The following is a 27,616-nucleotide window of genomic DNA, read 5'->3' as shown; positions in this document are numbered from 1 at the left end:
CCGACCAGGCGGCAGTTACGCTTTGGGGATAAAACGAGGCGTGGAGAGCAGGCTGGGGCATTTCTCCCAGAGATGGCGGGTGTGACGGCAGCGGCGGCCCCACGGCCCGGACTCCTGCTGCTCCTGCTGTCGCTTCTGCACCCCTCGCAGCCTGGAGGTAAGGGCCCCCCGCGTCCCCAGCCCCCTCGGCACCGCCGCTCCGCTGCGCGCCGCCCCCTGCCTGTCCCTGCCCCGGGTGTCTGTCCTCGCGAGCCCGCGGCTCCCCTGGCCAGGTGGCTGGACTGACGGAGCCAGTCTCTTGGCCCCTGGGGCTTCCAGGAGCCCCTCGGCCACCGGGTCCCCAGCGTTGCCCCTTGTACTGCAGAAGAACCTGTCAAGCAGAGACCCCCACAACCCAGGCTGGTCCCAACCGAGCGTCCAGGCTGTGCCACTCCGCTCTGGCCAAAACCCCCTCCCCATGGAGGGAGGGACCAGGACCCGCTGGGAAGAGCTTGGCGGGACCCCCCTCGCTCTGCAGGCACCAGCCGTTTGCACACCTGTGGACCCTGGGGACAAGGGACGTGGCTTTGAGACCACTCAGCCGCCCGCTGGGAGCTGTGTGACCTCAGCAGGTCCCTTGTCCCCCGGGAGGTCGGGCAGGATGACGTTGGTGATGGGATGCTGTGACCCCTGCATGCATGCATGCGAGCGAGTGTGCGGATGAGTGTGCCGCGTGCTGTCGCACAGGTATACATGTGCTCACACGTGTCACGGAGCAGTGAGGCAGGGTAGGGGCTCCTGGGAAGCTCTGCCTGTCACTCCTGAGCAGGTAGCCATGGTGGGGGCAGGGGGGGAGTCACACACACGTGGAAGGGCTGGTTCCAGGGCTGTCGCTGCACCTGTGAGTGTGCGCCTGTGAGATGGGCGCTCCCAGGGGCGGCGGGCAGCCGGGAAAGGGGTCCGCCTCCTGGCAGATGGAGTGCAGCCAGTGGCAGGGGCTGCTGTGGGCCCCAGGGCACGGCTGGGCCATCTCGATGGGTCCTGACCCAGTGCCTCCAGGGGGCTACCGGCAGGGACCAGGTGAATCTGGCCGTGGGGAGAGAGAGCAGAGGGCGGCCTGGGTGGAGGCCCGTTCAGCAGACCTGGAGTCGGGGGGCTCTGGGGCTGCAGGGCGGAGCAGGGTGCGTCCCATCCCCGGGCCCAGAGCCAGACGGCAGGCCGGGAGCAGCAGCTGCTTCTGTGACATTGTCCAGCCGGCTCGGCTGCTGGGAGCCGGAGCTTCCTTGTGCGGGGTCCACTCCTGGACCTGGATGGGGGGGGGGGCTGAGGGTTGCAGGCCAGTGCCCTCCCCCATGTCCAGGACAACCCCCAAACACCTGCTTGCCCCTGTCCCCAGACACTGCTGCCGCTGTGAGCTAGCAGCAAAGGGTCACAGGGACCCGAGACTTGGGAATTAGCATCTGCGCTTTCCAAGTGAGGAGACGGAGGCAGGCTGGGGGGAGCATCCATCAGCCCCATCTGCCGCGGCTAAACGGACATGGGCATTGGGGAGCCGGGTACGACACGCAGGGAAGGGCCGCTTCAAACCTGCGTCATTCTCCGTGAAGATAAACCTCAGCTCCACCCCATGGGGCTGGATAAACTGGGCTTTAAATACAGGGCCAATGATTGGACGAGGGGGGGTCTGTGTACTGGGACTACCAATGTCCCATGAGGTCAAGGATGTTGGAGGGACCCTAATCACACACTCCCAGCCACCACCACCACCCCCGCCCTAGCTGTCCTGGGGTCGGGGGAGTCCATACCTGGGGAAATCCGAGTAATTCTGACCCTGGCCATGTTCCCACCCCAAACCCTCACCCCGCAGAATTCCTGTTTGATTTGCGCTGGGGGGAGGGGACCCGGCATGGCTGCCCCGGTGATGGATGACCCGCCAGTGCCGACAAGCGCTGCTTTAGGGTTTGAACACCCTCCCCCTCCCTCCCCCACACCCCGGGCATCTGGCAGGAAAGCAAAAATGCCACCCGACGTCGCTGGACGCACTGCTTTTGAAAAGTCTTTGGCAGGCTGTTCTCCATGCAAGAAACACACAGCTTATCTTGCCAAACTGGCCCCCTGGACACTGGCTGGGCAGAGCCGCTGCTGCTATGGCCCGCTGGCCCGCAGCGCCATCCCAAACGTGCTTCTCCCAGGTCTTTGAAGTGGGAGCCCAGGGCCCCCAGGCAGAGAGAGGGACCTGCCTGTGACTGGGCTGAGCCGCAGGTCCCGAGCCAGGCGCTTCATCTCTCTGGCTGCAAACCTGAGCACCTCCAGGGGCCGGCGGAAGGTTCCAGCAATGTCACGCCTGCCAAGAATGCATCAAATCAGAGGACCGTGGGAATGCTCTTTAAAAAAAAAAAAAATTCTCTTATTCAGAATTTGTAACTCGGACGGCTGGATCCCGGGGAACTAGTAGTAGACATCTCCAAAGTTGAATTCTCCCTGGAGTTATTCACTCTGTGTTTTGTCTGTTGGCTGGGGTGGCTGTAAATATGTGTGATAAAGGAAGCCAACAGGAAAGGAGACGGGGTGGCCGGAAGGCGCCCCCCCCCCCGCCCCAGGAAACCCAGGAGGGCTTCCTGGTGGAAGTGACCTTTACGTTAGACCTTGAAACATAGGTTGATGTTCGGGGGTGTCGGTGGATGAGAGGAGGGGCTGGGGCAGAGAGAAGCAGACAAACGGAGAGGCAGATTCCACCTCCACGGGAGGAAGCGCTCTCTGAAGACAGAGCTCACAGCATTGCCAGGTACTGAGTTCCCCGTCGCGACAGGTCTGCAAGCAGAAGCATGAGAGAGGCGTGTGGAAGATTGTTGGGGGAGTGGAGGATTGTGGCTGTGAGAGGCAAGAGACAAGTCCCACCCCTGGACTGGTGGCGGAACGAGCCAAACCCACATAAAACAAGACAAGCGCGTTCCAGGCCGGCCGCTCCCGGCCAGCGAACGGCACAGGGAGCTCAGAGGAAGCAGCAGGGAGATTGGGGCTGAGCTGAGGCGCACAGGCGGGACTGCGGGAGCAGCGGGGGGCATTCCCACTCACGCCAGGGGTCCAGGGTGGCTGGAGGGGGGAGGGGCTTGGACAGCTCCTGCCGGGTGGGGCTCTCCTGGCCTGGAACGCACGGACGGGGTCCTGTGCAGTCACTCAGCTTCGAAACAGGCACGCAAAGCTCCCATTTCCAGGGCTGTCATGGCGCGGGCGTGGAGCTGGCGGGCACTGTTGGGATCTGACTCACTGAGCTGGGAGAAGAGAAGTCTTTCTCTGGAGGGGGGCTGGCCGCAGCCGGGGTCCAGGCGGACAGAGCCCCAGGCTGGAGGGCTTGACAAACCCAAAGCGGGCAGAGCCCTAGGGCAGGTGGGGATGGGATGGAACAGGCCAGACCTGGGTTCACAGGCAACCTGCCTGCCGCCCACTATCAGCACCATTTATTGAGCACCTACTGTATACTTGGCCCTGGGCCATGTACTGTGCAATGATGTAAGAACAAATAGAAACCATGCACATGCCAGGGGCAGGAGGGGACACAACCTGATGTTCAGCCTCACTCTGGAGAAAAAAAAAAAATTCAGGTTCAGAGAGGCTAAGTGACTGGCCCAAGGTCACACAGGTGGTAAAAGGTGGCAGAGCCAGGAATAGAAGTCCGAGGGCTCTGGCCCGAGCCCCCTGCTCTCGCCACCTGCCAAGGCAGGCCACATGTGACCTTGGCAGCACACACCTCAGTCCCTGGGGGATGGGAGGGGGGCTGGGCCCTGGGAGGCGGTGGCCATGACAGCCTGGTGATAGCCCAGCCCTGTGTGTAACCTCGCTGGCCATCTGGCTGCATGGGCCCCCCACTGGGCGCCCCGCATGGCTGCCCGACTTCAGGCTCCAACCCCACCCTGCGCGCGCCTGCCAGCCCCTCTGTGGGGCAAGGTCAAGGTCAGGAGCCTTCTGGGATGGATCTAGGCCTTGTCTGTTGCCATGACAGCGGCGCAGGCCTGGCTGGGTGTGGGGCCAGCATCTCCGCAGGGACAGCTTCACTGATGCGTGGATCTGAACTCGTGACCTTGGCCAGGATGTTCGCCTGCCCTGGCCAGTGAGTTAGGAAATAAACTATGCACTTCGCTCATTCACGGTGTCCCCCCTCTGGGGCCCCGGCGCCTCCCAAGACAGCCGGGTGTCAGACGGCCAGCGCCCCGCCCAGGCTCGGCTGCCCGGCGGCGGCCAAGGGCACTGAGCTCACGCACAGCTCCTCAGAGTGTGGGAACGGCGGCCCTGTTGGCAGCACCTGCCATGTCCTGGCCACTCATGCTTGCGACCCGGCCTGTCCTCCCGCCACGCTGACCCCTGCCCCTGCTGTTCGCTGTCCAGTGCTCATACCCAGCCCTGAGCAGGAGCCCTCTCCCCGGCTGAAGACACCCCTCCCCCACCACCACCATCAGACTCAGGACTGGCCTGGATTCGAACCCAGGTTCCAGCTTGCTGCAGCTGTGTGCCCCCCCACCCCCGCCTCCAAATCCTCTCAGCCTGATTCCCCCCGGGGGACAGCACCAGCAGAGTGAACCCTGCTCCTCCTGCCTTGCTGGGTCCTTGGGAGAAAATACTTGGTGAGCAGCCACTACGGCTTGTTGGAGCCCCGTCCGGGCTGTAGCTAACAGAGGATTCCTTCTGCTTGCTCCCAGGGGTCCCGGGGGCTGTGCCTGGTGGGGTTCTGGGAGGAGTTCCCGGAGGAGTTCCTGGAGGGGTCTTTTATCCAGGTAAGGCAGACCGGGGCCCGTGGTCCTGATGACACATTCTAACCCTGCAAAGATGCGGGACGCTCATGCACCCAGCCAAGCCCCCTCGAAAACACCTTCCACGTCACGTGACACTCCTGGGCGGCGTGTTTTCTGGAAGATGAGACATAGCACCCGAGAGGCTGTTGGGAGGCGGGCACGGTCTTGGCACTGTCAGTTGCACTTGAAGCAAATTCTGGAGAGAGAGAGAGAGATAGAGAGAGAGAGAGAGAGAGAGAGAGAGGGAGAGAGAGAGAACACACGTGCAGACGGAGGTTCGCAGAGTTAGGACCCCCTGGAAGGCATGGAGCTGAGGTTCCTGATGATGGGATGTGGATGGAGGGGCAGGTTTGCTGCCAACGATACTGATTTCTCTCTCTCTCCTCCTCCTCCTCCTCCTCCTCCTCCTCTCGCTCTTTCTTGCCATCTCTCAACACAGGAGCTGGTCTCGGAGGCCTGGGAGGAGGAGGTGAGCTCAACATCCCAACTTGAAGGGGTCTGGGTGTGCTCCCAGCCCGCACACATCCGCAGACCTGAGACCCCCAGAGGCCCAAGCCTCCAGCAGTGGGGTGGGGGGGTGTCCTGCATTTCACACACTGAGCGTGCCCTGGGGGGAGTTGTCTGAGCCCCAGAACCTGTGTGCCAAGCCAGCGTGTGTCCCTGTCCTGCTTTGAGACTGAGAACCTGGAGCTAGCTGGGCTAGGGCCAACCACAGTCCGTGTCTGGGGTGCAGGCCCCCGCCTTGCAGCCCTGGGACCTAAGATCTACAGCCCCTTGCAAGGAGGGAGGGGGCAGGGTAGCTACGTGGGAAGACCGGGGAGCTGCACCTCCGTGTTCACCACCATCTCTTATCTTACCTCTGCAGCGCTGGGGCCTGGAGGCAAACCACCCAAGCCAGGTAAGACCCTGCCGGGAGAGAGCCAGCCAGGTAAGGCCTGGCCAGGTAAGACCTGAGGCCTCGGAGCACTGAGAGAGGCCGACAGAGCAGAGGTGTGGGCCCAGCCAGGGACCCAGCTGGCAGGAGCAAGGAAGGGAGGTGTGGGCAGAGACAGCCCCAGGTATCAGCAGGTGGCAGCCAGGGACACCGGCTGGAGGTGGCTGGGTTCATCTTGCTGTGGGGAACATCTGAGCACTGTCCTAGGGCCCCCAGGTGCACCTGCTGCTGCTTCGACCTGGGCCTCAGACAGAGATGGGGAGTGAGGGTCTCATGGTCTCCGTGCCTCGCAAATGATACTCTAGGGGCTCAGACGGAGATGGCAGTCCCCAGACTCCACCCGGATCATCCCCTGACCCTTGGCCCCAGCCCAAGCCCAAGCCCTGTCTAACCCCAGGCCAAGACCCCAGGCAGCCTTGACCTTGATGTCAATCCAAGCTGTTTTATTTCAGCCCTGGTTTTAGGCTGAACCCCGACCTCAGCCAAGCCCCAAGTCCAGGCTGAGCGCTGACCCTGGCCCCAATCCCCTTCCAGCTGTGTCCAGTCCATGGTGTTTTCCAGTAAGAAGGTGTGGCTGGAGCTAGCCTGGCCTCGCCCACGGTGCTGGGATCTGCCACCAGGGACCCCGCTAAGCTGCAGGGGGCATACCCCGGGAAGGAGAGGGAAGCCCTGGTGGCCAAGGAGCAGGTGGCGTCTCTGGCCAGACACACGGCCCCCTCTCTACGTGAGCTGTAGCCCGTGTGGGCTCGGCGCCCCCACCCCACGCTGTGCGCCCTGGCTCCGAAGCCTCAGGCTCTGGGACATAGTTTGCATGTCCAACAGCTCTTACGAAATCCTGATGGCCGATGATCCAAGCGCAAATGAATCTGAGAGACCCAGATTCTCCGGCCCGATGAGAGCCCATCTGGGTTGTGAAACCCCAGGGCTGGGGCCGCGGGGGAGGCTGAGAGCTGGGTCCCTGGGCCAGGGTCTGCAAGGCCAGGAGTCCTTGGGGCGCACTGCCTCTTGCTGCTGGAACCAGCACCCTGGCTTCCTACAGAGTGCGGGCTCCCAGCGGAGCCTCTGATGGTGAGGGGCGGGGAGTGGAGGGGACACAGGGAAGGGCTTGGTGGGCAGAGCTGTGGCTGGACGCCTGGGCAAAGCCTCAAAGATCCCGACTGTGGAGGTCATGGCTGCACAGCTGGAGGGCTCACAGATTGGTCCCAGTCGCACTGGGGGACCCAGGGCTGGTTGTGCTTAAACATCAGAGGGAGAACGGATTCCACTGAGATGGTTGCTAGCATCAAGTTTTTCTTAATGGAAGATCTAAGTTAGACTTCGGGAAGAACTTCCAGCTCAGAGTGAAGAAGGACTAAAGGCAGGGCATTTTCTGATGAAGAGGGTGCTGTCCCCAGGCAGGGGGCTGGCTTCCATGACCTTGCTGAGATCATCTTTCAGCCTGAGGGCCCCCCCACAAAGCCCCCTCATCCGGGCTGGGGGCTGGGGGGAGGTTATCCGGGCCTGCCCAGGCAGGATGGAATGGGGCACAGGCAGTGAGTGTCATGCTTGGGAACAATTAATCCCTCGGCGATAGAGGGTGGGTGGCCTGGCAGCTGCTGTTCCCCATGGGCGCCTCGGGCTGGCCCCGCCCTGCCTTGGCTCTCAGCAGGGGGCCAGGCAGCTGGGCGCCTGCACTACCCACACCCCCCGTGCCAGCTGGAGGCAGCCGCCCACCGAGAGGGGTGCGGGCAAGGGCGGGAAGCAGCCGGCGGGCACCCACTGTGAGCCCTGGCCTGTTGCACGTAGTGGGTGCTTTCTGCTCACAAGCTCGCTGGTTCCCAAGAAGGGAGGGGACACAAGGTGGCCACGTGACCGGCTCGGGCCCATGGAGAGTGGCTAAGGGCTGTGGGGGATCTGAACCCAGAGCTCTGGGTCCCGGCAGGTAAGATCAGCTCCTCCCCTTTCCCTTCCTTTCCAGGTGCTGCGATTCCAGGGGCCTTTGGGGCAGGTGAGTCGGAAGGAGGTGGGCCAGGCACAGGTGGAGCTGGTCACCCCCTGGGATGGTGGCAAAGGGGCAGAGGACCTCTGAGGGGCTGCCTCCTCCTCCCCCACCCTGCAAGACCTGGCCTGGCCCGCATCCCTGTCCCAGCCTCCTCTCTCCTCCTGTTCAGCCCACGCCCTCTCTCCCCTGTCTCCCTGTGGACAGGAAAGACCTGAGTGAGTCCCCTGCCATTTGGGAGCTGGGCAAAGAAGCCTGGCTCTGAGAAGCCATAACAGGGCCAGGAAGGGCCAGGGCAGCGGTGCTGGGGAGAACAGGACCCTCCCGGGGTCCTGCCTGCAGCAGCGCATCTGGGGTTAGAGACCCCTCTTACAGAGGGGCTGGCTGAGATTCCCAGAGCCCAGGCCGCACAGGTAGGAAATGAGTGGGAGGGGACCCTACCCGCCCACGGGAAGCCAGGTGGCCCCTGCGGGGAGTGCCCAGCAGGCCCCGTGTTCCAGGCCAGTCCCCCAGAGAGAGAGAGAGCACCTGCAGCTGGGGCTCAGCACCCTGGCATTTGCAGGAGAGATTCGCACTAACAAACCTGGTGTGGATGCAAACTCCAACCTGATGGCCCAGCACTCCGGGCCCAGGCTTTCCCAGAGGGAAAGAGGCTGTGATCGGGCCCAGATGTGGCAAGGAGGGAGCCAGAGGCACCCGTGTGTCTACTCATCCTTGAAGCAAGGACTTTAGGGCAGGCTGCACGGAAGGGCAGACAGATGGTGGGGGCCAGACAGGGCTCCCGGATATAGGTGCAGGGGAGGGGGCGGAGTCTGGGTGCACCTGCCTGGAGGTAGCAGGAGGGAGCAGAGCTGGCCTGGGAAACACAGGCCTGGCCCAGGCTGGTTAGGGAGCTACACGCAGTAGCTACTCAGGAAGCCGGGGCTACTCTTCTGTTCATCATGGTCTGAGCAGCCAAGGCTTAGGGGCACACTCGGGCCCCTGGTGGCCAAGCTATCAGGTTCCTGCCCCCACTCCATGAGTCCCTCCTCACCCTGGGCCCAGAGAGCAGGTGCACACCAGCTTCTCCTTACCTGTGTTTGTGTCTTCCCGCAGGCCCTGGAGGACTCGGGGGGGTTGGCCCTGGTGCAGGTTAGTACTGGCATCGGCACTGAGGCAAGGCATCCCTCTGGGAGGCAGCCCCCAAGGCCAGCTCAGAGCGGCTGCCCAATGTGGGGTGGGGGACATGCAGTCAGGGGGTACGGGCCGTGAGCTGTCCCAGGCAGAGACTGGGGAGTTCTATGGGATGAGGGCTGGAGGGAGGCAGCCCTCTGGGGGCCATGTCAGGCTGCACGCAGCCATCTGCTGCAATGAATCTGGCCCCAGTGTGCTTCCCCAGTGGGGCAGGGGCTCGGGACCCTCCCCCTGTGCAGCTGCCAGGGCCTCACCCGCTCTTTCCTCCTGCAGGGCTTGGTGCCTTCCCGGGAGGTGCCTTCCCGGGAGCCCTGGTGCCTGGTGGAGCCGCAGGTGCTGCCGCAGCTTATAAAGCTGCCAAGGCTGGTAGGTGGTGCTGTTTGGGGCAGGACCCTCATCTCCCACCCTGGGGGGTCATTGGGGGGGGCAGCTGGCAGGAGGCAGAGGTCCCAGAGCACTCTGCCTGGTGGCTGGGCCGGATCCCAGGGCTCTGTTAATCTCCCCGCCCCTCCCCCGCAGGTGCTGGGCTGGGCGGTGTCGGAGGACTTGGTGGCGTGGCTGGTGTTGGTGGCTTGGGAGTGTCCACAGGTATGGTGGTCAAACCTGAGTTCCCCAGGGGGTAGGCTGCAGGCCCTGGGGGAGCCATGTGTGATGAGCTCACTTCCCTATCAGGTGCCGTGGTGCCTCAGCCGGGGGCGGGAGTCGGAGTTGGAGTCGGAGCTGGAGCGAAACCGGGGAAAGTGCCGGGTCAGTGCAGAATCCTCGGGGTGGGAGGGCAGAGGCCAGGAAGGGACAGAGCCTCCCTGGCCACTGCAGGTGGAGGGCATGGGGGTGGGGAGGACAGGCCCTGGGGCGGTAGCAGCGGGGGGTGGGGAATGGCCAGGCCCAAAACACCATACTTGCATCTGTGGAATGGGGACGGAAGGCTCTGGCCGCCACTCCCTTCTCCCAGGATCTTGGAGCAGAAAAAAAAAAAAGGCACCCCTCCCCTGCCCCCAGAGACAGGCCCTGGGGCAGGAAGGTGGGGAAACCGAGGCACGGGACACAGAGTCGGGGTGGACGGCCCCCAGCTGGTCACGGCGTGGTCTCCCGCTCCTGCATCTGGTGCTCATTTGCGCCAAGCCCTTTAGGAAGTGACTTCAGGTTCAACAAAAGGCTGCTTGGGTCCACACAGCGGGGAGGGGACATCTGGAAGCCGTTAGCTGGAGGTGGGCTGGCCGGGGCCGTGTAAACAGGCTCCAGGAGACAGAGAGAGATCCACACGCAGGAAGGGCTGGCAGATGACTCGGGGAGGTGGGGGGCACTTGGTGGAGGGGAGCCGTGGCCACCCCACGCGTGTCCCTGGCTGCCCCCACGCTGTCTGCGCAGGAAGGGCTGGGCAGGGGTCCCTGGGGGCTGAGCCTCCTTCTTCCTCCGGCTGCAGGTGTGGGGCTCCCAGGTGTGTACCCAGGAGGAGTGCTTCCAGGCACAGGTGAGAAGGGGGACCTCCTGGAGCCCTGTCCCCACCCTCCCTGCACCAGAGGCCACCAGAGGCCACGGGCCCTGGCCAGCAGTGCTTCCCAAGGCCCCAGCACCCAGGCTAAATGGACATCAAGTCCCAGTCACCGCCGCCCCCCCCCCCACAAAGGGCAGCTTCCCCCAGCCCCACCCAAGCCCTGACCCCGGGCTCAAACCCTGAGGCGGGTCCCGGAGGACAGAATGAGTCCCCATTGTGGCCAGCTGTTTCCCAAATGCTGTGAGTCACCAGGGAGCACCCTACCCCGCCCCAGCGAGCCTGCCCCACAGGGGACCCCTCAGAGCGACACCCTCCCCAGCCGCCCCACCCAACATATGACCTCCTGAATTCCCCAAAAAGCCCAGATTCAGGCCACGGTGCGAGATTCGCTGACAATTGGGCCCCATCTCCCGCTCCTGGCCGAGCCCCAGTGTGCAGGGCGGGGCGGGGTGGGGGTGGGGGGTGGCGGACAGGCTAGCCCGCCCTGCCTGTCCTGGACAATCAGTGCTGAGGGAAGTCAGCTGTGCGACTCCCCGCGGGCCCTCCAAGCCCTCACTGTCCGACTCCCCTCTGCTCCCCCCAGGAGCTCGCTTTCCTGGAGTTGGAGTGCTCCCTGGCGTTCCCACTGGCGCAGGAGTGAAGCCCAAGGCCCCAGGTATGCAGCGGGCTGGGCTGAGCTGGGAGCCCTCTGGGTGGGCACCTGGTGTGTCCCAGCCTTGGCCCCCCTGGCCACGATGGACAGACACTGACCAGAGACTCCAGAGCCCGTGTCAGGGCAGCGTGAGCCAGGGGCCCCGGGAGCACTGGCCCCTCCATGCCGCCATGTACCACATCCTGAGCCCCTGGCGCCAGCTGGTTCTTTGTCCTTCCAGGTGCCGGAGGAGCTTTCGCCGGAATCCCAGGTGAGCACGACAGCCCCCACCCCCCTGTAGGTGGGAGGAGCAACAGGCAGGAGCCCTTGTCCCTTGTCCCCTACCTGCAAAACAGCCCACATGACCCAGAAAAGCTACCAGTCTCTGCCAAGGGCTGCCAGGACTGCAGGCCCACGGGGAGCCCAAGTCCCCTGGACAGAGAAAGCCCCGCAGCTTCCTGGCGGAAGTGGCCTGTTGTTGGGGAGTGCTCAGCTGACCCAAGACAGAGACTGGGAAGGCCTCCAGGCCGGATGCTTTGGGGGCAGGGAGCTCATCTGGTTGGAGCAGAAGCTGCAGGGTCAGGTGGAAGGCTTAAGAAGCGGGAGCTGCGGGCCCCAGGAGCTGGGCTCTGAGGCTGCTCCCTTGGTTCCCGCAGGGGTCGGGCCCTTTGGGGGCCAGCAGCCTGGAGTCCCTCTGGGGTACCCCATCAAGGCCCCCAAGCTGCCCGGTAAGTCAGGGGGGCTGCAGGAGGCACCCGGGGGGCAGGGTCAGTCAGAGGCGGGGCTTAGGACGGCACAAGTGGGGATCAGGAAACCTGGGTATGGAAGCCACATCTCGTCTTAGCCAAGGAGACCAGGGAGGTCAGGGGTCTACTCACATGCACGCGTGCACACACATGCGTACATGGACACAGTGCATACAAGCACACCTGAACGCATGTTCCCATGCACACGCACATACACGCACTCGCCCACAAAGATCCATAGCCCTGACGGGCAGGCATTGGTGCAGCTGGGAAGACATAACTGACTGGCAAGACTGTCTCGACATGACATCGCCCACTGGCACCCCCTCCCCTGCTCCCTCACTCAGCACAACCAGGTGCTGCCTGGCGGGGGAGGGGACAGGAGAAAGACACTCAGACCCCCGGCCCATGGGGTGGCCTGAACTGTTAGGAGACTGGTGTCCTCAGGCCCTCTGCTCTCCTGTGAGCTGCGCGCTCAGGCCCCTGGGAGGGGTCTCAGGCTCAGCACCTGTGGGGGGAGACCCAGCAAGGTACGGGGCGGCGATGAGGCACCCCTGAACCCCTGCCCTCTCTACAGGTGGCTACGGACTGCCCTACAGCACTGGGAAACTGCCCTACGGTGAGCCCAGCCCTCCTGGTGCCTGGCTTCCAGACCTTCCCTGCTTCAGGGGCCTGGTGGGGGCGCTGTGGCCCCAGCCCCCACCCCCCACCCCGCGCAGCCTGGTTCTCTCTCCAAACCCTCCCGCTTAACGCAAAGCCTTAGGCAAGCCCTGTTTCCTGCCCTGAGCTTCTGTGTCCATCTGCCCAGTGGGAGCAGCCCCCTGCTGTTTCTTTTCCCTCTTTGCGGGGGGGGGGGGGCAGGGGTGTGACAAGGAGAGACTCAGGGCAGCAGGGCAGGGGGAAGGCAGCAGCGGTCGGGCCTGCACGGATGACCCTGAGCGCCTCTGTCACAGGCTATGGCCCCGGCGGAGTGGCAGGTGCAGGGGGCAAGGCCGGCTACCCGACAGGCACAGGTAAGGAAAGCCTCACCCACCTGTGGCTAAAGAAGAGCCGATGACCCAGGATTACCTGGCTCCCTCCAGGAAGCAGGCGGGCTCCCCTCACCCAGACCCCGGTCTGACCCTGGAGAAGGATCTGGATCGGGAGTGGCTCTCTGCCTCCTGGGAAGCCCCTGCCCACAACTTACGGCAATGGGTGGCTCACTCAGGGCTGGCACGGGTGGGCTGGGGATGCAGGAGCACTGTTGTCTGAGTCTCCCCCCCCCCCGCCTCTCCTTTCTCCCTCACCCCAGGAGTTGGCCCCCAGGCTGCAGCGGCAGCCAAAGCAGCTAAATATGGTGAGTACCTCTGATCCCTCTGCAGTCCCCAACTTCTCCAGCCCTATTATGGCTGAGAACCTGCCTCGCAGACAGCTGACCCTCGTTTATGGAGCTTTTCAACACCATCCCTCCCTTCCTCCATCCATCCATCCATCCATGTACCATCCATCCATCCACCCACCCATGGAGCCATCCCCTCCATCCATCCATCCATCGACCATCCACCCATGTATCCACCCATCTACCCATGTATCCATCCATCCATCCATGTATCCACCCATCCACCCATATATCCATCCATCCACCCATATATCCATCCATCCACCCATGTATCCATCCATCCATCCATGGATCCATCTATCCATCCATGTATCCACCCATCCACCCACCCATCTATCTATCCATCCATGTATCCACCCATCCACCCACCCATCTATCCATCCATGTATCCATCATCCACCCATGGATCCACCCATCCACCCATATATCCATCCATCCACCCACCCATCTATCCATCCATGTATCCATCCATCCACCCATGTATCCATCCATCCATCCATCCACCCATCTATCCATCCATGTATCCATCATCCACCCATGGATCCATCCATCCACCCATGTATCCACCCATCCACCCACCCATCTATCCATCCATGTATCCACCCATCCACCCATGGATCCATCCATCCATCCATGTATCCATCTGTCCATCCATGGATCCATCCATCCATCCACCCACCCATCTATCCACCCATGTATCCACCCCTCCCTCCATCCATCCCCTCCCTTCCTCCATCCTCCCATTCATCTCTCCCATCCCCCCACGGAACTTTTCCCATCCCTCTGTCCATCCACCCTTCATCCTCCCTCCCCCCTTCCCTCCATCCCGCCCTCCCTCCCTCCCTCCCTCCCTCCTCCAGCTCTGGGGTCCAGGGCAGGGAGAGCTCTGCTGGAGAAAGAGCTTCTTATAGCTTCTACCTGGGGAAAGCTACACAGAGACAGTGACATTTGCTTCAAGCCTCCAAATACAGGCGCAGCTGTGGTTAGGGCAGGAAGGCGGAGCCTGGGTAGAGGCGTGCATTCCGCAGCGGTTACAGAGATAATTTTAGGTGGCATATATACGAGCGTTTTAAAAACTTAATAGTGATGTATCAATTTAATGTGTCCCATAAAAACTTGAAACTGCCTGGAGCCCACAGCCCCTTGGATAGCACAACTGTGGGTGCAGCGTGATTGTCCCCTGTCTGTGCAGTGGGAGGAGTGGGCATCAGGGCAACCCCGCCTGGCTCGGGGTCAGCCCCAAGGGGGCCCTTCCTGCCTCCAGGATGGGACAGGCGGTGGCTGCAGCAGCACTGAGCCAGGCCCCTGTCCCCAGAGCCCCTCCCCCCGAGGCTCCCAGGCGCTGGGGCTCCTTGGCCAGGCCGGGACTGGAGGGGCTGGCTGGAATGCAGGAGTGGAGAGTGGGCAGCGCCAGGCGGCCAGGCGCTTGGATTACAGACTTGGCCGGGTCCTCGGAACACAGGGAGAGGAAGGCTTGAACATTCCTTCGGGGGCCCCTTTGGCCCGGCCAGCGGCCGCTTGTGGTTTCTCAATATGTGGCAGCGATCAGAACGGGATTTGTCCAAAAACATGCAAGTCATCTTTAATGAGCGTGTTGAAATGGACACTCTGGGGGCCAATCAGAGAACGGGGGCCAGGTGAGGGGGAGGGAGGCAGGAACAGGGTGCCTTCCCAAGCAGGCCCAGCCACAGACATCTGGGGATCCTTCCTCCATGGCTTTGTGCCAGCTAAAAAATGCCTACAGCCCAGTGGCCGTCCTGTCTGGCCTCAGGGGAGCCACATTGAGCACCCCCCCCCCACCATGGCAGGTGCTGCAGGAGCCGGAGTCATCCCCGGTGTTGGCGTGGGCGGCGTTCCCGGTGCAGTTCCTGGGATTGGAGGCATTGCAGGTAGCGTCGGTCGGGGCAGGGCAGGGTAGGGGTCCCCCACCCCGAGGCCACGTGGCAAGGACCTCACTCGCCGTGCCTGCCTTTCCAGGGGCCGGAGCTCCCTCTGCTGCTGCTGCCGCTGCAGCCGCGAAGGCAGCCAAGTATGGTGAGTGCAAGCCCAGAGATCCGGGCCCTGGAGATGCCAGGCTGGTGAGGCTGGCTTCACTTTGCCCTTGTCCACCTACAGAGCCTCCCTGTCTTGCTCCCCAAACACGTGCTCTTCCTGCCTCCTCGCCTTTGTCCATTCTGGCTGTCCCCTACCTGGGATGCCAGCGAGCTGGCTCAGCAGGTGGAGGGGGCACCTGCTCCTCCCACTCCCTCCCCCACCAAAGGCTGCCCCTATAAGGCGTCTGCTGCATCAGGGCCTGGAGGCCCAGCAGCAGAGTTCAGAGTGTGCTGTAGAAAGAGCCACAGAGTCCGAGCCCCTCCCTGTCTCTGACCAGTTGCATCCATGCAAGGCCGCCTCGCCGGCAGTCCCGCCCAGCCGTCACTCCTCCTGAAGCGCTGCAGGGTTCAGGCCAGGACATTCGGTCCTTCTCCTTCCACAGGGGCTGCTGGAGGCTTAGTGCCTGGCGGACCAGGAGCTGTAGTCCCGGGTGCCGGGATTCCAGGTGCTGGGATCCCAGGTGTTGGGGTCCCAGGCATTGCAGGTGTACCAGGTGAGCTGGGCAGTGTGTGTGTGTGTGTGTGTGTGTGAGAGAGAGAGAGAGAGAGAGAGAGAGAGAGAGAGAGAGAGAGAGACTTGCAAAGATCTCTGGATTCTCTGGCACCTCATCCCTCTGTCCATATCCCTGGCCATACACTCCCTTGGCCATAACAATCTCTGATTAGCTACAACCTGTGTCATCCTCTGCATTTGACCTCCTGGCTGCCAGTGGGCTCCTAGGGGCAGGAGCTCTGCCTTTGTCATCTCCATGTTTCTGAGCTCTTAGCTGAGTAGCCGCTCAGGGAGCGGTGAATGGATGGGTGGGTAGGCAGATGGACAGCTGGGTGGTCAGCTGAGTGTCCCTGTGGATGAGTAGGCAAATTTATGGATGAGGAAGTGGGTTGGTGTGTGGATGGGTAGATGGACAGATAAAAGGATGGATGGACACATAGATGGAGGGAGGGAGGGGCAGACGGGTGTTAGATGATAAATAAAGTTAAGTGGGTAGATGAATGGGTAGGTGGAAAGGCAGATGGATAGGCCAGTGGGGAATTGGATAAGGGATTAGGTGGGGGGATAGGGGATGGATGGATGGGGGTGTGGATGGGCGAATGGATGGATGGAGGCATGGTTGAATGCATGAATAGATTGATGGATCAATGGATCTATGGACGGACAGACAGACACAGTGTTGGGAGAGCAGATGAACAGATGAATGAGTGGAAGAGTGCACTGGCAAATGCAAAGTAGATAGTTGGATAGATGGATAGATGGCTGGGTATATGGATGGATGGATGGGTAGTTGGAGAGATGGTTGGGCATATGGATAGATAGGTATGTGGATAGATGGTTGGATAGTTGGAGAGATTGTTGGATAGACTGATAGATGGCTGGGTAGTTGCATAGATGGTTGGATAGGGGCAGTAACCGTCTTTCATCTCTGTTTCTTAGCCCTTAGCTGAGTAGGTGCTCAGTAAATGATAAATAGATGGGTAGATGGGTGGATGGGTGGGCAGATGGACAGCTGGGTGGTCAGGTAAGTGTCCACGTGGATCACTATGCAAATGGCTGGGTGAATGGGCAGAGGGGCAGATGGCTGGGTAAGTGGATGGGTAGCTGGGCAGAGTTAGATGGTTGGGTGGGTGTGTTGAGGTCCGGGGATGACAGACAAATAACAGACATAGAAGTGAGTCAGACAGTGGTTGGAGACAGGAGCCAGTGAGTGGAGGAGTGGACAACTCTGTGTCAGCTCTGTGGATAGAAGGAAGACAGGTGACAGACAGGTGGCTGGGCCGAGGGTCTCCCCTCCATCCCACCCTGAGTATCCCCTGGGTCTCTGCAGGGGCTGTGTCACCAGCTGCAGCAGCTAAAGCAGCCGCCAAGGCGGCCAAGTATGGTGAGTGCCGCACTGTGAGCTCTGCCCACCCGTTCTGCCCTTCCCTTGTCTGCACTGACGGTGCCCGTGTGCAGCCACCCAGAGCAGGGGGCAGGGGTGGGGACCTGGAGGGCCCAAGGACTACGCCACCCCCACGAGGCCACAGGTCCCAGGATGGCCCCCGCCTGGCTGGGGATACGAGACTTGCCCCCAGGCTCCCCGTATCCAACAAGAGCTGGTCCCAGCATCACATGGTGTCCTGCCCTAGACCAGGCTCGGAGGACCCTTGTTGGCTAGCCCACCCCACCTCTGAGCCCTCCCAACCTCGCTCATGAAGGTCCTTTCCACCCGATTCTCTCTCCCTCCAGGAGCCAGAGCCGGAGTAGGCGTGGGAGGCATTCCCACCTATGGGGTGGGTGCTGGGGGCTTTCCTGGCTACGGCGTCGCACCTGGAGTTGGTGGAGTCCCTGGAGCTGGCATTTCCCGTGAGCCTTAGTTCTATCTGGGGAACACGCCAGAGGGAGGGGTGGGGAACGCCTCTTCTATCTGGCTCTGTGTTGGTGCGGGCCGGGGGCGGGGGGGGGGCTGGATGGGGGCGGGGCATTATAGGCCCTGCCCCAAGGAGCTCCAAGCAAGGTTTCTGAGGGTCCCTATGTTTCCTCTTAGCAGCAGCCCAGGCAGCAGCTGCAGCCAAAGCTGCTAAGTACGGTGAGTGTCCCACCCCTGCCCACACTCCAGACCCTGCTGTCTGTGGGTCCCAGCTTAGAGCAGCTCCCCAGTGCAGGCATCCAGCAGCCAAGGGACCCGGGCGGGGTCACAAGTCTCCGGTCCCCGTCTCCTGTTTTCCAAAGCCACGCTCCACCGCTCTGCCCATGCAGTCATCCCATTAAGGTTGCTGGCACCTTGCTTCCCGCCCGAGCCCCAGCCCTGCTGTTCCTGCCCCCACCCCCAGCGCCCCCTAGAGGTGGAGGGGCATTGGGAGAGGCAGGACTGGACATGATTTACTGCCCCCCTCTAGGTGCTGCAGGAGCTGGAGCCCTGGGAGGGCTGGTGCCAGGCGCAGCAGGTGCAGTACCAGGGGTGCCGGGCGTCGGAGGCCTTCCAGGTGAGCTACAGCCCCAAAGTGGAGACCAGTGTGCTTCGTCTCCCAGAAGGGGCTCTAGAGTTTGACCCATTTCCCAGACAGGAAGACTGAGTCCAGAGATGGGGCACAGGGTGTACAGTCTCCCCTGGAGCGGAGGGCGGGCCCTCCGTGGGGACCTGCTGCCCGTCTCTGTCCTGGCGGGGGGGCTCCAAGGGTGAGCCTGTGGGAGCCCTGCACTGCCCAGTTTGGGGTGTGGGGGCGTTTCCTTTTCCCAAGGGTCCTTTCTGGTTTCTTACCAAGTGGAAGACCCATCACTCTTTGCTTCTCCACCTATCAGATGGCAAAGGGATGATGAAATTAAGTGACCGTGACACCCAGGGACACACTTGCTTGGTTTTTATGGTCCCCATCAGAAAAATTTCCTTCGGCATTCTTTCTTTCTGGAAGAAAATCCCCCCTTCCAAGCCTTGCCTCTGTTAGGATTCTTGAAATGACAGCATCCTAAGCACGAAGCTTCCCCATCCAATCCTTGGTTTTTATTCAAAAGTGGGGGGAGGGGAGGAGACAGACAGACAGAGACAGAGACAGAGGAATCTTCCATCCACTTATTAATTCCCCTAAATGCCTGCAACAGCCAGGACTGGGCCAGGCCAAACCAAGACCCCAGAACTAACTCCATCTGGGTCTCCCACGTAGGTAGCAGGAACCCAAGTACTTGAGCTGTCATTACTGCCTCCCAGGGTGTGCATTAGCAAAAATACTGCAATAGGAAGCAGAGGCTGGACTCGAACCCAGGCCCTCTGATGTGAGATGCATCACAAGCAGCATCTTAAACCACTGCTCTGATCACCTGCCCCTGGCTCCCCGGGGCTTCTAGACGGGTTTTAGGACGAGATCATCAAGTCCTCTCCAACCACAGCTTCCCGCCTGCCATAGCTCAGGGCTGGGATTTCACAGGCTCAGAGCTGCATCTGCACTGAGCCCAAGGAGGTGGCCAGGAGCCAGGCGGTGTCCCCCAGAGCTGGGCATGGAGCCCCCAGGCTGCCTGCCCCAGGCTCGCCTCCACACACCTCCTTCTTCCGCATGTGCCTGAGGAGGGACTTCCGGGAGGGGCCAGCTCCCTAAGGATGGCTTCTGGGAGGGCTTTCCACAGCACCCCCTTTCCTCTCCCCTCCAGGTGCTGGGACCCCGGCAGCTGCCGCCGCCGCCAAAGCAGCCGCCAAAGCTGCTCAGTTTGGTAAGTGATGCCCTGCCCCCCAGTGCACCTGCTCCCAGCCCTGGTACCAGAGCACCGTTTTCTGTGTCCCAGGCTCTGAGGTCTGCCACATTCTGGGCGTGGGCCTTCCTTACCACTCTGGGGCACATGTAGGGGTGTGACTGGGGGCGCTGTTGGGAGCATGATTATGGTTACAGGGTGAGAAGAATCCTCTGCACACCCCCCAAGCCCCTGCTGCCTCCCAGTCTCACTGACCCTGCCCCCCAGCTCACAGCCACACCAATCTTGGGAAGCTGGCGTTACTATTCCCATTTTATAGGTGTACAAACTGGGGCCCCTACAGCTTATTTACCTCGCCCACAACCACACCACTTAAAGGATTCGAACCCAGGCCCAACTGCCTGGCAAAACCCCTTTCCTACATACCCCTGCCACCTGCCCCTCTCGAAGTCTCCAGGGGGTCCCCGCCCCTCTCAAAGTTAGCAGCATCTGAAACTGCACCTGCTCGGGATTAGGTATGAAAACGCTGAAGCCCATCAAGGCCAAGTAGCAGGTTCAAGGTCACACAGGGAGTCTGGGCCAGGGCTGTCATGAGAACCCCATCTCCCGGCTCCCAGCCCTGTGCTCCGCCTGTCAGCTTCGCCCTCACTGGCTGGGCCTTGCTTAGGGACTGACTGTTCTCACTTCTGCAGGGTTAGGCCCTGGTGTCGGCGGGGTTCCCGGAGTCGGCGGGGTTCCCGGTGTCGGCCCTGGGATCGGCGGAGTTCCTGGCGTTGTCCCTGGCGGCATCGGCCCTGGGGTGGCAGGAGTTCCTGGTGAGCCGCGGGGGCGGGCGGGCTTGAGGGACCCCTGGATCCTCTCTGTTGGATCCCGTCCGTGAGCGCCCTCTCTCCCTCCAGGAGTGGGGACCCCAGCTGCGGCCAAGTCTGCTGCGAAGGCAGCTGCCAAGGCTCAGTACCGTGAGTGCCCTTTCTGCCTCTCCGCCTCCTCCCCCACCAAGCCCAGGGCTGCCCCGGCACCCCCAGACTGCAGCGGGCCCCAAGGATTCACCCGAGCCTCATAAGACACCCCCAAGGCAGCAGGCAGAGGGGTCGGAAGCACACGCGTGGTGCAGAGAGACCAGATTTGAGTCCTGGGTCTCCCCACCGACCAGCGGCCCTTCCCTTGGACATCACAGTTGCAAAAGCTGCCCAAGGGCATGAGAGACACTGAGAGAGGGAGGTGGCGTCCACAGTGGGCTCCAATGCCAGCCTGGGGCCAGAGGGGAGCGGGGCCGGACTGTGTGGGCATGGAGAACAGGGATGGAGCTGGCCTAGTGTGGAGCCGGGTGCAAAGGCGTGGAGGAAGCTGCTGGCTGCTCCCGCCTGGGCCCCTCCCCTCGGGGCCCGAGTCAGCTCCTAGCAGAGGCCACCTCCACAGGGTGGGCTCCCTCTCTGCGGACGCCACCCCACTGCCCCCCACTCTCTGTAGGGGCCGCTGCCGGGCTTGGTGCTGGCGTGCCTGGGCTTGGAGTTGGTGCTGGCGTGCCTGGGCTTGGAGTTGGTGCTGGCGTGCCTGGGCTTGGAGTTGGTGCTGGTGTGCCTGGCTTCGGGGCAGGTGCAGGTGAGGGGCCTTCTTGGGCCTGGGCGGAGACCGTACCCTGAGTACAGGAGTACCCGGAGTACCCCTGCTCCTCCCACAGCATCGCCTCCACTGGTCCCCTTTACCACCCAGGGGTGCACAGTGAATTCCCCATTAGCTTTCCCTGAGTACTCAGAGACACGTGGGCTAACAGGCTGGGGGCGGGGGGAGGATGGGCCAGGGGACCCCCAAATGCCAGATTCCAGAGTGTCTCCCTCCCTGGTGGAGGGGTGACCAGGCTCCAAACTCCGCAAAAGCCCACCTGCCAGGCAGGGAAGAAGGCTGGGGGGTCCCTAGGGCCAGGGTAAACTGGTCTAGTACCTCTTCGGCGATGCCCTCACCATGTGGTTACCGGGCCCCACCCAACCTCAGGCAGGCTCCTTCTAGAGGGGACAGGAAAGGCTGGGTAGAATGAGGAAGCTCGAGTGAGGGAGAAGGACTCCGTCTCTGGCAGCTCCCGACGGAGCAGTCACGGGATCAAGGACTGGAGGAAGCAACGGAGGCTGAGGAAATCAGGCAGGGCTCCCTGGAGGAGGCAGCAGAACCCCAAGGCCCAGAGCTCAGCCGCTGACCCTGCTCTGTTTCCCTTCCCCCTTCCAGTGCCTGGGTCCCTGGCTGCAGCTAAGGCAGCGAAATACGGTGAGTGCAGCATCCCCGCCGCCCGCGGTCACCTTGGGCACCGGCAGGCTTGGTCAGGACAGGGAAAGTCCACTTGTAGGGCCGTCACAGACTGGCTGCTGCTACTAAATGCCTGTGGTGCCTCTGCAGACCCCCAGGGGAGCAGCTGCACCCTGCCGAGAACCCCAGAAGGGGCCCCTGCCTCCCCGCCACGCCCTTGGCCCCTGCTGCCCGCCTTCCAGACAGCCTGGGCTGAGCCAGCCCAGGGACGTGGCACTCTGGCGGCCCCGCCTGGCCAGCTCCGCACCCGCCCGGCCCCACATTCCAGGGGTCTGCCAAGCAGCCTGGCTGGTCCACTTGGGGCCAGTTTCCACTTCGGAAAAACCCCGGGCTTTCTCAGCCCCCGCCCCCAGTGGCCGGGAACCCGCGGCCCCCTCTGCCCTTCCTTGCTGGCTGCTGGGCCGGGCCTGACTCAGCAGCCACTTTTTCAGGGAGGCTACGTGGTGCGGCGCAGCGGAGAGGCTGAGGGTGCTGGCTCCGGAGCCGGCCTCCAGCACGTGCTCTGCTCTGCCTCAGTTTTCCCGTCTGCAAAATGGGGGTGGTGAAAGTCCTAGCTTTCCCCTTGCAATGCCCAACAAATGGGCTGAATGGCAGCGCAGCAGTTTTGTGCAGCAATTAAAGGACTTCGTGTCGGAGTGCCCGGGTTCAAATCCCCACTCCACTTCCCACCGGCTTCTTCCTACGGCACATCCTGGGACGCAGCAGGTGACGGCTCAAATGCTTGGGTCCCTGGCACCCCCATGAGAGACCTGGATGGAGTTTTGAGCTCCTGGCTTCTGCCTGATCCACCCCCCAGCTGCTGTGGGCATCTGGGGAGTAAACCATGGGGTGGAAGATCTCTCTCTCTCTCTCTCTTACTGGCTTGCTCTCTGTTATTCTGCCTTTCAAACAATTTTTTTTTTAAATAGCAGCAAAGGGGACTGGTACTATGCCGTAGTGGGCTAAGCCTCCACTTACGTCACCAGCATCCCATGGGCGCCGATTCGAGACCCAGCTGCTCCACTTCTGAGCCAGCTCCTTGCTGATGCACCTGGGAAAAGCCGTCAGACCCTGAGACAGGGGTCCACACCTTCCTGTGTTAGGGACGGGAAGGCCAAGGCCTAAGGGAGATGGCCCTTGCCTGATTGCCAAGGGCACAGCCAGGTGTTCTAGAAAGGACCTCCTGGGCGGCGCCCCTGCTCTGGGTCTGGGTGTCCCTCCATCCTTCCACCCTCTCTCCACAGGAGCGGGAGGCGTGCCTGGAGCTCTCGGCGTGCCCGGGGGTCTCGGCGTGCCCGGGGGTCTCGGCGTGCCTGGGGGGCTGGGTGGAGCAGGTGTCCCAGGTGCAGTAGGTGAGTTGGAACCCCCAGGGTGGGCGTGGCTGGGAGGGGGGAGAGGGAGGGTCCTGAGCCCTGTGGAGCACCCCTCCCTGAGCTCCCTCTCTGTCCCCAGATGCTGGACCTGCTGCAGCCGCTGCCGCAGCCAAAGCGGCAGCCAAAGCTTCCCAGTTTGGTGGGTACTGCAGGGTTGGGGAGGGGGAGGCCGCTAGACCCGAGGCTTGGGGGGATCCTCTTCCAAGTGTCAAAGACTTGGATTTCCAGACCTGTCCAGGGCCCTCCAGGGAGCCCCTGTTCTGCCTGGGTCGGAGTGGGGTGGGTGGAGGGTGACACCTGCCCCTTCCACACACTCCAACCAGCGGGAGCTGACACATGGCTCTCTCCGCAGGCCTAGGGGGACCTGGAGGGCTCGGAGCTGGGCTCGGGGCTGGTGGAGCCATCCCAGGAGCCGGGGCCTTTGGAGGTGAGGCTGCTCCCGAAGCAGTGAGTGAGTGAGCCAGAGTCGGGCTCAGGACCTCCCTTTCCCACCCCCTCTGCCTCCAGCCTTCAGGGTGGCCAGCACAAGCTAGCCAGGGTCATACGCCTCCCTCTCTTTGCTCTCTCGATCCACCTGAGCCCGGCTGGCAGGTGCAAGGCGACCGGGATCCCAGCAGTTAGGCCCCTTGTCAAGAAAGGGAGAGTAAATAAATCTCTCTCTCAACATCTCCACCATGGAGGCGGGCCATGTGCTGACTCCGCCCCCTCTCCCTCGAGTGCTCACCTGACCTAAAACCAGGCCCCCTCTCTACCTCACCCCACTCCGTGTGCACCCCCAAGAGCAGACACATAGTAGAGCTCCATAAAGACTCTTGGAGAGATGGGTGGATGAAGGCGTGGCGGGGTGGGGCCAGCACGGCTTAGCGGGGCAGCTGGCTCAAGGTGGGTGGGGGAGAAGCCAGGGCCTGGCTCTGGGCACCAGGGGACACTCCTCAGTGCCTCTGCATCCCTTTCTCCAGGTGTGTCTCCAGCTGCAGCTGCTAAGGCAGCCAAATACGGTGAGTCCACCCCCAGCCCCTCCCACCCCTGTGGGGCCCCGAATGTCCCTGACCCCAGAACCTAAAGGGGAAGTCAGCGCCCTTCCACTGGGCCTTGTCCTGACCGCCATCCACCCTCTCTCCAGGTGCTGCTGGCCTTGGAGGCGTCCTTGGAGGCACCAGGCCATTCCCAGGAGGTAGGAGCCAACTCCACCTTGCAACCCTCAGGAGACGCCAGGGTTGGGGCCGGGCCAGGTGGAGCTCAGAGCTGAGGCTACACAGGTCGCCACACCCAGTGCTAGGTGCTGACAGACTTTGTTAAGAAAGCATTCAACCTAGCGGCCGGAACTGCCCATATCAGAGTGTCTGGGTTCAAATCCCGGCTCTGTTCCCAGTGCCAGCTTCCTGCAGGTGCAGACCCTGGGAGGCAGCAGGTAACAGCCCAAGTGCTTGGGTCCCTGTGGCCCACGTGGGAGACGTGGAGTTCCCGGCTCCTGCCTTCAACCTGGTACAGCTCTAGCTGTTGTAGGCATTTGGGGAGTGAGAGTGACCCAAATAGGAGCTCTCTGTCTGTCTGTCTGCCTCTCGAATTAAAAGAGAGAGGAAGCAAGCTGCCCTGAGCCCAGTGGGGGGCTGGGGTCCAGACAGAGGCTCAGAGAGGCCAGTGCTGGGCCCAGCGGGGGTGATGGGGCCAGCGGGAGGCCTGGTCCCCACTCCACTGGCTCCCCTCCCCCGCAGGAGTCGCAGCGCGCCCTGGCTTCGGACTGTCTCCCATTTACCCAGGTACGCCCAGGCTCACTGCCCCTGGCCCCGACCTCAGCCCTGGCCACTCCTCCCCCCCACCCATCTCCTGCCCAGAATGGCTGAGCCAGCACCCAGGGGTGGGGCCCACGACCTCAGGGTCTGAGACTCATTTCGTGTTTCTTAAAGCTCCCAGGGGACAGGTAGCTTCACCACACGGTTCCCCAGGAGGCAGACAGGGATGGGGGGGGGGGACCAGGGGCTGCTCCAAGGTCACACACTGAGCCAAGGACTCTAAATAGTAGCCTGCTTACCCTGGCTTGGGGCTGGGCCCATGCCGTGCTGGGGGGCTTGGTAGACAGGGGCATGGGGGCGCATGCTCACAGCCTCTCCCCTTGCCTTGCAGGTGGCGGTGCTGGGGGCCTGGGAGTCGGTGGTGAGTGTGAAATAAGAAGGCATCCCAGGCCCGGAGGGGCATGGCCATGGCTGTGACCGTGGCTGTGGCCGTGGCCGTGGGTGGTGGTTGTGGGCTGGTCCTGGATGGAGCCCCAGGGGCAGCTGTTGGAGCTGGACGTTCAACCCTGGGGTATGGGGCCAGGGGTCCTGGGCCCTGATTCCTGGGGCTCCCAGCCTGGCTCTTCAGGAGGCACTGAGAGCAGGACAGACTTGGGTACCTGGGGCTTGGAATCTGCCTGGAGAGACTGACCTTGCAAATGGCCGTGAACCATGGAAAGGATGAGCCATCAGGGCAAGTGGGCGGGCAGGGGCCAGGCAGGGGAGGGTATACCCAGATGGACCAGGCTGAGACCAGGCAGTGCGTGGGTTCCGAACCATAGTGGGCGGGCCCCCGCCCACGGCTGCCCTCCCCTCCACAGGCAAACCCCCCAAGCCTTACGGAGGGGCTCTGGGAGCACTTGGATATCAAGGTGAGTTGAATCCAAGCCCCTGGAAGAGGCAGAGGCGAGGCGTGGGGGTAGGGTCCCCCAGCCCTGGGCCTCGGAGGGAGTGGGGAAGTTGTGGAGAGCTGGATGCCCCCAGCTTACACCCCACTTATGAGACAGCTAAGGCCGGGGGTGGGGAGGGCAGGGGCCTGGCACCAGCCAACAGCCAACGCCTGTGGTCTCAGCGCGGGGCTTTCCAGCCACCCACGCTGGGCTTCAGCCGCTAGATGCCCCGCTCATCAGCTCACTGCCACCAGGTGGCGGTAGTGAGCCACATGTCCTTCCCGGAGGCAGGGCGCTCAAACCCGAGTCCCCCTTTCTGCAGTCCCGTAATAGTTTGAACGAGAGCCTGCCTAGGAAGCGCCAGGAATCCAGGGTTCGAGTCCTGGCTAGACCACTGGCTATGTGGCTAAGAGTCTCTCTCCCTCTCTCTGGGCCTCGGTTTCCCTGACCGGTGCCGGCTCACCCTTCTCCCTAAGGGGGCCACCCTTGCAAACACTGTCACCACCCCCAACTTGCCCTACTTCCTGGTGGGGGATGGGCACTGCCCTGGGCCCCTCCCTGCAGGGCTCCCAGAAGCAGTGAACTCAGAGTTCGAGGGTGGGGCCTGGGGGGGGGGAGGTCCCTTGTCCAGGCCGGGTCCCTCCCCAGCCTCTGAGCCTCCCCCCTCCATCCTGGAAATCTGAGGCCCTGCTCCCACCCTCCCTCCCAGGTGGGGCTTGCCTGGGGAAATCTTGTGGCCGGAAGAGGAAGTGAGCCTCCCGGGACCCCTGACTTGCGACCTCATCAACGTTGGTGCTACTGCTTGGTGGAGAATGTAAACCCTTTGTGACCCCTTCCCCAAACCCCCTCCTCATCCCCAACCCCGGGAGGGGCCGGGCAGGGCCGGCTGGGCGGCCTTGGGAACCCACAGGGCATGGGAACGGAGCGCAGAAGCCCCCCCCCCCCCGCCGCCGACTTCAGAGGCCAGGGACGGGCGGGTGGGTGGGCTCAGCCCCCCGGCCCTAGCCCCTTCCCACCCAGGAGCTCCCTCTCACACAGTGTCCATCTCCAGGGGAACATGGTGCTACATATGCGCTGGTGCTTTCATCTTTTAGGGGGGGAGGGAGGAGGGAAGGGCAGCCCCCCGGGGGGGGACCCCAACGCTGGGGCTCCTCTGAAGATGGTGCCGACACTCCCTGGGCAGCCCCGCCCCCCCCCTGCCCACCAGGGTCCACCCTGGCTGTGGTCCAGTTGGTTCCCACTCACCTTAAGCCTCAAAGCTGGATTCGGCCATGCCATCCCCGTCTCCCCCCTCCCCCCATCCCCCACCCCCCACTCCCCACCACACCACCAATGGCTGATCCCACGTCCAGGTCGCCTTTGGGTTAGAAGAGCTGGGGAATAGCTCCCTTGCTCTCGTGGAACCATCCATCCGTCCATCCATCCGTCCATCGGTCTGTCCATCCGTCCTTGTCCCCAGTTGGGTGCCCATTGCCACTAGCTGGCTGGGCACACCCACCCCCAACCTGGCTACCCCATCAAGGCAGCCCAGGGTGCGCGGGGCGGTGCACCTGGGGCGGCTGGAGTCTCCCCCGACCTGGGTCTCCCACACGCAGTACTGTATGCCCGGTCCCTCGCTCGAGCCACTGTACTCCCAGCATGCCCTGCCCCAGCCCCACCCGTCTCTTTGTGTCTCGCTGTGATAGAACAATAAATATTTTATTTTTTGTCCTGGATATTTGGGGATGATGTTTGATTGTCGAAGTCCTCTTTGGGTTTTGTTTTTGTGGTTCATTGCAAGTTTTTTTTTTTTTTTTTAATCTGGGGAACTATCTTCCTAGGAGAAAAAAAAGAACTCATTTTAATCACTGTGGTATAACTCCGGAAGAAATATACTCTTTTTAAAAAAAAAAAAAATAAGAAGAGAATTAACTGCTTCAGAAAAAGCTAATAAAGGAAAACCTTTGAAAGGAAA

At 62.4% G+C, this 27,616-nt stretch overlaps 1 protein-coding gene across 6 annotated transcripts; it reads left to right on the top strand.

Annotated features, from left to right (window-relative positions):
• Nucleotides 1-27,616, top strand: ELN (elastin). 6 transcript variants are annotated; one of them, XM_070063933.2, is made up of 37 exons: nucleotides 1-157; nucleotides 4,674-4,748; nucleotides 5,206-5,235; nucleotides 5,632-5,664; nucleotides 7,658-7,687; nucleotides 8,774-8,809; nucleotides 9,125-9,217; nucleotides 9,371-9,439; nucleotides 9,524-9,598; nucleotides 10,275-10,322; nucleotides 10,930-11,001; nucleotides 11,219-11,248; nucleotides 11,634-11,705; nucleotides 12,301-12,342; nucleotides 12,677-12,736; nucleotides 13,015-13,059; nucleotides 14,910-14,990; nucleotides 15,079-15,135; nucleotides 15,578-15,688; nucleotides 17,018-17,071; nucleotides 17,419-17,535; nucleotides 17,720-17,758; nucleotides 18,069-18,155; nucleotides 19,312-19,371; nucleotides 20,043-20,165; nucleotides 20,250-20,309; nucleotides 20,821-20,952; nucleotides 21,571-21,609; nucleotides 22,872-22,979; nucleotides 23,080-23,139; nucleotides 23,353-23,427; nucleotides 23,960-23,998; nucleotides 24,124-24,174; nucleotides 24,716-24,760; nucleotides 25,125-25,154; nucleotides 25,594-25,644; nucleotides 26,372-27,616. In XM_070063933.2, the coding sequence occupies exons 1-37, from the start codon at nucleotides 73-75 to the stop codon at nucleotides 26,413-26,415; spliced, it is 2,358 nt and encodes a 785-aa protein (XP_069920034.2). In that variant the 5' UTR covers nucleotides 1-72; the 3' UTR covers nucleotides 26,416-27,616. The 6 variants fall into 6 exon arrangements, with proteins under 6 accessions (XP_069920034.2, XP_069920033.2, XP_089176847.1 ...); XM_070063932.2 differs by having other exon boundaries at nucleotides 17,717-17,758; XM_089320721.1 differs by lacking the exon at nucleotides 11,634-11,705.

Source organism: Oryctolagus cuniculus, chromosome 19 (genome assembly GCF_051225735.1).
Source record: "Oryctolagus cuniculus isolate XC-2025 breed Fujian yellow rabbit chromosome 19, ASM5122573v1, whole genome shotgun sequence".
Taxonomy (NCBI): Eukaryota; Metazoa; Chordata; class Mammalia; order Lagomorpha; family Leporidae; genus Oryctolagus; species Oryctolagus cuniculus.
The sequence above is the reverse complement of the archived record's forward strand: the minus strand, read 5'-3'. Positions and strand labels throughout refer to the sequence as shown.